Consider the following 8,732-nt stretch of genomic DNA (forward strand, 5'->3'; position numbering starts at 1 on the left):
GTTGAGCTGATTGTGTGTGTGGGTTTAATTGGACCTCCCTGAGCAAGTCTCCAGGTGACAGAACTCATCTGCTCTTACCCTGATTAAGGACAACAGATGGACTGGTAGCAAAACAGACACACACAGACACACACATGCACACACCCAAAAACAAAAAATGTATGCAGCACACTACACTGAAAATACACATCATAGAGCTCACATGGCCAGTAATCAATAGCAAATACTCACGGCCCTGACGACTTGCCTTCCTCTTCATCGCAGTCAACTATCAGAGAAAACTCTGTATCAGCCGCATCCTTTTGTAACTCATCCTTATGTTTCCTCTTTAAGTTGACATCTCCACTGTCCTCCTCCATCTGTTTCAAAGATAATGTTCATTTATATAGTCAGTATAATATAGTCAAAAAAAAATTAAGTGGCTGCATCACAAATAACTCTGTGCTCATTTGTGATGTAGCTTAGATCTAAATTCATAATTTGTGTTTTTTATCGTACCCTACAATTTCTCCATTTTGTCCATTTCCCTCAGATTCTGAAACATTATCCAAATTACATTCTAGCAACTCTGCAGCTCTGGACTCTTTTAGCTTCAGTAAACTCCAGAATTGATACGATAAACTCTCTCGTTACTGTGAGTACCCAATCTTTAGGTTGTTTCTCTGTAGATCTGAGTCATCCGCTGAGGTTTTTCTAACCTGTAACAGATGTTCAGCAACTTCAGTGTGTATAACACAACACCTGCCTCATTAAAAACAACCACACTTTAATGTTAAAGAACACAAACTCAGTGGTGTCTACTGTCTCACACTGGGACTAATTAAAGCATATTTCTACACATTCATTTTGGGTGTCAAACTAAAGAAAACTGCGCTCCCCTTATTAAACACCTAAAATGGTACCTAGATATCAAGATGCTGCGTCACTTTTAAAAGGCTTACTGGAATACCTGTTGAGTTGCAGAAACAACTCACATTCACATTTTCCTCCTCTGTTTAATAGTGATATGAGTATTTCTTGGGGACCAAATCTGGTCAGGCTCAATAAATAAAGTCATCAGATGATTCATTAATCCCTCACGTGATCTTTGCTGTTACATAATATCAGAGGAAAGACATTTGCTCCTGGATCGCACACTAAAACTTCTCAGTGAACCTGGTGTGAACCCGAGCAGATATAAGTCTGGTCCCATATTAAACACAGTCACTGTAAAACACCCCATTGGCCCCCCGAACCCCCCCGGACCCCCACCACCATCTGCCTTCAGGGCCACATTAATGATAATTAAGAGCTTCTCAGCATGCTACTTGATATTCTTCTATAAAATCCATGTCATGGCGCAAAAAAAACCCCAAAAAACAAAAACCCAAACTGAGACACAATGTGCTTAGCAGGTGATAAAATGAGGAGGAAAACAAAAGTAAAGGCCCATGGACTCAGAGAAATCTTTCACAACGGGACAATATTTAAATTGGAGTTACACGCTGCGATAGCGGAATCAAAACGATGACTACTTAAAAAAAAACCATAACAATCATTTCCATTCTTATCTCCCCAAAACATGGCGCCTCTCTCTCATACACACACACACACACACACGCACGCACGCACACGCATGTGCGCGCGCGCGACAAAAACGAAGAGAAAGGGGGGAAGAAGGAGAATGAAAGACAGAGAAAAAGAAAGAGGGGGATGATAACAGCTTCAATAAATCATCCAGGCCAGTCGCTGCTCCCCGGGGATGTGGGATGGATTAAATTAAGCACTCCCTCTCCCCGAGTGTCTATCCATCCTCTCTCTCTCTCTCTCTCTCTGCGCAGTATAAATGCCAACAGCTGATCGCGAGACAGCACACGGAGCACCTCGCGGAAGCTGCAGAGAGAGAGAGAGAGGGATACAGAGAGAGAGAGAGAGAGAGAGAGAGAGGATACAGAGAGAGAGGGGACGCTGTTGATCTTTTCGGCCGCAGGGAGTGTTTTTTTGTTTTTTCACCCATCTGAGTAGTCGCCTTTAACGGGAACTAAGGACTATTTCTGCGGCAAAGTGGGAAGGACAAGGTTTCCGACATTTATTTTGAAAAGCTCCCAAAATCTCCCTTCCATTTCTCACCCCCTCTCTTTTCCTCGCATCCTTCCCTCCTCCTCTTCCTCGTCCACCTCCTCTTCCTCTCCTCTAAAGAGGCCCCAAAGCCACCGCACTCGCCGCAGGGTACCTTCTACCGCCTGTTGTTTCATTTGTTTGTTTTGTTTTGTTTTTTTATAAATCTTATTTTTGACTGCTCACTATCTGCTGTCTGCCCGCAAGCTCTGAGAGCGCGAGGCACCCCCCCCTCGCCCCGCCCCCCTGGTGGGAGCTGTCCGGAGCTGAAGTTGCATTTCCCTTCCTCTCTGCACGAGGACCGGAGCGAGGGGACGGAAGCCGGTGAGACGGAGTCAGAAATCAGAGGAGCGGTCTTTCATCGGATCGGTCCGCGGATCTGAAGCCGGTCTTTCTGCAGTTCGCACCGGCTTCTTGGTGCGTTACGGGCGAATCACCACGCTGGCCACGCCGTCGAGGATCGGCTGTGTTTGCGAGTGTGTGTCATTGTGTTTGTGAGTGTGTGTGTGTGTGTGTGTGTGTGTGTGTCGGTGTCGCACCACCATGCCAAGGTCTTTCCTGGTGAAAAAGGTGAAACTGGATGATTTCTCCACCGGGGCGGATTTGGAGAACGCCTACCGGCACAGGACAGACCTCAGCCTGCGGCTACATGACAAAGGTAGGTCAGGCTGCCCACACAGCCAGCACCTACAGGTGTCTCTGAGACAAGTCCGGCTGAGGGGAGGAGGACGGACATGAAGAGGTCAGGCAGACAGTCTTGATAAGCTTTTCCCAAAGTGAGGCTGCATGTATGTGATTGACCTGCTGTGACCAGGACAGATTTCCTCTCTGAGAATCTCCTGCGAGACTGATCTGACACATAACTGCAGAAATGCAACTCCTCAGTGAAGTGTCAGTAGCACATACTGTTCATAACAAGTGCAGCCTATTTTTATGTGTGCGTTCTCCCATGGCATCCCCTGGTCTCATGAATACCCTGTAATATTTCAATAATTAATCTGTAGCCTTGATGGTTGCTTGTTACCTGTAGGCTGATGTGGGTGTACTCAAGGCAGATAAGTAGCCTATAATTGACAGCTGAGAGTTATCACATAGTTATGCCCTTTCTCTTGGGTAATAAAAGCTTCAAAGCCCCATACTAAGCAGTGCATTGCAAAATAAGCATTTCTTTGAGGCTTCAAAGGATTATTGGTGTCGGCTATAAGAGCTGCACATGCACTTCAGAGGACTGCAAGAGAACAGGAGCCCAGCATGAGAGGAACATGGTGAAAGACTAAAGACCCGATAATTTCAATGACCAATAATGCCTGCTCAGTGACCACACCACATAATCAAGCACTTTATTTACTGAAAGTGTAAAAACGGCAGCATCCTTGGTTTTAAAAGGGTCTATCGGCTGTAGGAGTTAAGCTGCCACTGAAGCAGAAAGGTCACCTGAGAAATCAACTAAATCCAGCGCGTCCCGTTTCATCGATTTTGGTTCACTGTCAGCGTGGACTTACCCCCCCATGTTGGCTAAGTAAGGTTAAAAGAGATAAAGACTGGATGGAGGTTATTAATATCTGGTCCATTTCAATCCACTTGTATGGATTCAAAGATGTCAAAGCTCAGCCAAAGTCTAAATGTCCATTAACTCACAAATCTGGTCTCATGCTGATATGTGTCTTCAAGGTCAGTGTGATGCTTGTGATGCTTACGGTTGTGCATGAAATGCACACTCTTGTATGGGCTGGGTGTGGACATCTTCTTCAGAAAGTGAGCTCGCTAAAGACTTTAAACAACAGTTCATACCATTTTATATGTGCCACTGACTAAGGTGTCCACCTGCAGGTGCAACACAAACTTCATATACAATAATGGTGCGATGAAAAACATCACTATAATTGGACAAGTGTTTTCTTGAATTTTTCTTCTGGGTTGCATCTTAAATTAGCGCAGTCACAGGCTCATATTCTACATTCTGCGTGAGGGGGTTTGTCAGTCCAGGTGTACCTATCCTCCTCTTCTTGCAGTCTTAGCAGATTTTTTTTTAATTTATTTATTTATTTATTTTTACACAATTCCTCACCGAGACAGCAGATTTTTAATAAATGTACAACTCTGTGTGCCTAAACTGTCATTATTACCACATGAACACAAAAGAGTTGGAGAAATGACCTGCTGACACTGACCACTCTCACTCCACGTTACTGTTGAATATAGAGTTCACAGTTTCTTAATCTAAGTAACATTTCTATGCAAGGGGGCCGAATATCTCGCTGCAAGTGCTGAATATGAATGCTATTTTATTAGATGTAGCCTTTAGGGTTAACAGGGCAGGTCCCATTGCAGTCTGAAGTGACAGTGTTATTCATTGTTCGGTGCTGCCCTCTGCCCCTCTGAGGCAGTGAACTTCCCCACACCCTGCAACTGTGTGCGTCACATCTTAGTCTAGGCACGAAAACCAGAGATGCCCTTGTCATGTAAATGAAGCTGCATTCCTTCCACCTCAATGTCATTGACAAGTTGATGCACATCAACATGCATATTCCGTGTGCTTTTCCCTGCTCATAAAGCAAAAATCTGTCAGTGACGTATTTATAATGTCGAGGTTAACAAGCCCTGCTTGGCTTGACACATGATCTGCTGCATCAGCAGCGCCATGCAACACCACCTGCACCGGCCACCTTTTGTCTCCGTCCAGAACATATGATGGAAACTGCTTACTACAACTCAAAAAGACAAGGCAATAAAGGTCCTTCCCACAACAGTGCACTATGTTGGGAACAACTTTCTGCTTGAATGAACAAGCTTCTGGAATAATTCATGCTCCACCCATGTTTCCTCCGCTGTGTGACGGCACTGTGTTTTCAGATGGGATGTCGTGGCAGATGTGATAGCAATTGCTGTTAGGCCTATCATGTGTAGACAGATATGTGGTGTCACTTGGGGCTTGTTGTGTCTGCGGCTTACTCATAAATCTCTAGAGAGAAAGGATGAATAAGACTAACAAGCATTTCTTTAAAGGACTCATGGCCAGGCTTTAGGCCTACACTATCTGTAGCATATGATGGTGACGCATACAGTAATACAATATGTGACAAAAATGCAGCAAAAGTATGTCCTACTTGCTGTGTTTTGTGTTATGCTGTGCTTGGTTGGCTCAACTCAGATAGAAACTTTGAAGTTACACACTAAAAATCAATTTAAAGCAGGAAGCCACATAGACCATCCAGTGTTTGTGCAAATATGGTTGTTTATTTATATCGTGTTATGACAAAACTAGCTTGACTCTGGCATCTTTGTGAACAAGAACAAAAAACGTTAACATGTAAACAAAAACAGGGCCACCCTTCACATTCACAATAATGTATTTAGACTTTTAGTTTGTCAGCTGCGATGGAAAGACATTTCATAGTGGCAGTACTGGAACGAGTCAAACGTATTCCTTTGCATATTTCTGTATTTAGTTTGTCGCGTAGACACATTCACATACACAGTTGAAGTGCAAATTGTATTAAAATGCTTTGTCTTTTGTGAGATGTGAATGTATCAAGATGGAACGGCAGCATCCTCCAGCTTCCTCATACCCATCTACATGTTTTAGAATGAGTGATGTGTTGATGAACCCACTGAGCCTGTACAGCAGCCTTGCTGTTACTGTTCATTGACCTGCGCTGCACTGGATCTGTCCGTGGTGCTGATGCTCGTTTTCACACGCTAAATCAGCTTTCTCAAGTTCAGGGTCAGCCTGTGCACATTTATCTTCCACTGAGAAACTGTTTTAACTGCAACCTTTGAGGGCTGAGGGGAATTATATTGCTGAATTATCTCTAGACTAACGCTGCAGGCTCTTTTCCCACCGACAACAGGTGCGCAGGAGATAGACAGTCTGTCCTTCAATACGCTAAGTCAGTCTTTCACATACTGGGCGTTCGCGCAGTTACAGTTGCTGCTGCAGTAATGATGGCGGGTTGACAGCCTTTCCTTATCACTTGTGCAGGGCAAATGCAGGGAATGGAACTTGGCTGTGGTTATAGTTGCTGCAGTATCACTGTGGGGCAAACACGTACAAACACATACAGGATGGCAACTACGCAGCCTGTACTTTTACACCTGACAGGTGCCAGTTTGTGAGGAGAAGACAAAATGTCTCTTATTTAAATAAAATACAGCATATGACCACAGTTAATCTTGTGGTTCAGATGACATCCTGGAACATGTAAAATTGCTGACCTCAGATCAGATCTTACAAGAACCTTCTGTTTCCCCCACTGTGTTGCCTTATTTGGTTTTTCTGCTCTTTCAGTTTAAAGTAAAAAAAAAAAAAGAAAAAAAGAATCTGGCTTCTTAACACATTCATTATGGCACCGCCTGTCATGTCAACATTTGTGTCCATCCGTTGCACTCGAACGGCTCAACACTGTTTCTGAATACAACATACTGATGCAACATGTGATATACAGCAGCATGTTAGAAACAAGTCTCTGCTTGAATGAACCACCTGTCTCGAATACTTATGGCTCCATTTTTTCTATGATAATAAAAGCACTCGGGCAGGGAAAAAAACAAAAAAACAAAAAGCCACACAGCTTTAGGCCAGCTGTATGTCTCTAATGGTGTAATGCTAAGTGATGTAGCTGTTGCTAATATAGTTGAACGGAGCACTTATTTAATTCAACCAATTCAGTGTGTGAACTGTTTGTACTCGTCAGGCTCAGTCATCATTGTCTCTGTGAAGAAAGATCCAGCTGAGGACAAACGGGCAGAATCTGATTTCACTTTGTTTTTCCTCTTCAGCTGGCAACAGCAGTCTGATGGTGTCCCCTTCTGTCAGATATACACTTCTTCGACATGCCCATTGCATTTGTTTCCAGAATATTGGCGACGTGGAGCCCCGCTGCGTCTCTTAAGAGTTTTATTTCAAAATCTGCAGTCTTAACCACCTATTACATCATATTGTGGCCGCAGCAGGGGCAAATATTATTTCCATGTTTAGGTCGAGTATGAAGACCATTTTATTGTAACTTCCACCAGCTAGCCTTTTAACCTAACACTGTTTTCTTTTTTTCCATATCAGCGGGTTACATTAGTGACTACATCAGCCCTGTTGTGTACGATGGTGAGAGTGACAGTGGGATCAAGGTGCCCTCTCCTGACCCGCTCTACGATGGCATCCACAGTGACTACGGGGCCCCTGACTCCGAGTCTCCTGACAGCCCGGGCTCAGAAATCACTGACGGTTACATTAACGGAGACGCTGCAGTGAGTGAGGGTTACACTGTGGACGCCTTCTTCATCACTGATGGCCGCTCAAGGAGGAAAGCCCTCGGCAGCCCCAGGAGCATTCAGAGGCACACCTGTAATGAGTGCGGCAAAACCTACGCCACGTCTTCCAACCTGAGCCGGCACAAACAGACACACCGCTCGCTGGATAGCAAGCTGGCAAAGAAATGTCCGACCTGTGGTAAAGTGTACGTGTCCATGCCTGCCATGGCCATGCACCTGCTCACTCATGACCTCAAGCACAAGTGTGATGTGTGCGGGAAGGCCTTCAGTCGACCTTGGCTTTTACAGGGTCACATGCGCTCCCACACGGGTGAGAAGCCTTTTGGGTGTGCCCACTGCGGGAAGGCCTTCGCAGACCGCTCGAACCTGCGCGCTCACATGCAAACCCATTCGGCCTTCAAGCACTTCAAATGTAAACGCTGCAACAAGACCTTCGCGCTCAAGAGTTACCTGAACAAGCACTACGAGTCTGCCTGCTTCAAAGGCCCCTTCTCTCCCCTTGGCCCACTAGATGCATGACCGCCTGCTGAGATAAAACAATAGACAAAACTCACATACAGACATAAATTACCATCTTTACAGATGGAACTACATACACAAACAATCTATTTTTGGTCAGAATATGACCTTGCTTTCCCTCCTCCCTCTCTCTCTCACTCGTTCCCCAAACCTTGCTTTCCATTGGAGCCTATTCATGATGATGAAGATGATGAAGATAGCACAATTTTTCTCCTTAAGATTTGCCCACTTAAGGATTTAACTGATCTACGCATGCACTTCCTCAAAACTCACCTCCTCATACTCTGTCTTTCCTGGATAGAGACAATAAACTAACTCAGCTTCCTTCTGGCATCTAGATACGAATGACATCCTATATTTTGGGACAGAGATGACGATGACGAAAAAGACAATAATATGCCAATAGCTACTTGTTCCTCCCTGCACTGAAATGCAGTGAAAGAGTTTCTCCTTCTGATTTTGTTTTCTTTTCGGGGGAATAATAGTAATAATAATAATAATAATAATAATAATAATAACAACATTTTGCTGCACCAAGTGACCATATTCTCTCCACTATTGAGGTAAAAATGCTATTTATTTATTTACTTATTTATTACCTTATTTATTTACTTATTTTTGACATTTTTTAATTTATTGTTTGTAAGTGTATTATTTATACTTCATTTGATTACAATGAAGTGATGCCATTATTTATTTGTTGCACTTTCATTTCTGTACATGTATGTAGTATATTTGCCAACCTCTTTCTATCACTCCAGGCCAAAGCATATGTCACTTTTTTGAGTACGATTTTTTCCTGTTATGTTGTTTACCCTTTTCTTATTAACATTATTGCATGCAAAAAA

General features: G+C 43.8%; 1 protein-coding gene across 1 annotated transcript; it reads left to right on the forward strand.

Annotated features, from left to right (window-relative positions):
- The first annotated feature begins 2,640 nt into the window (after positions 1 to 2,640).
- Positions 2,641 to 7,884, forward strand: LOC115045413 (transcriptional repressor scratch 1-like). The gene is made up of 2 exons (XM_029505082.1): positions 2,641 to 2,755; positions 7,157 to 7,884. Exons 1-2 carry the CDS (start codon positions 2,641 to 2,643, stop codon positions 7,882 to 7,884), a joined length of 843 nt encoding a protein of 280 aa, XP_029360942.1.
- The last annotated feature ends 848 nt before the right edge of the window (positions 7,885 to 8,732 follow it).

The sequence above is a fragment of the Echeneis naucrates genome, chromosome 6 (assembly GCF_900963305.1).
Source record: "Echeneis naucrates chromosome 6, fEcheNa1.1, whole genome shotgun sequence".
NCBI lineage: Eukaryota > Metazoa > Chordata > Actinopteri > Carangiformes > Echeneidae > Echeneis > Echeneis naucrates.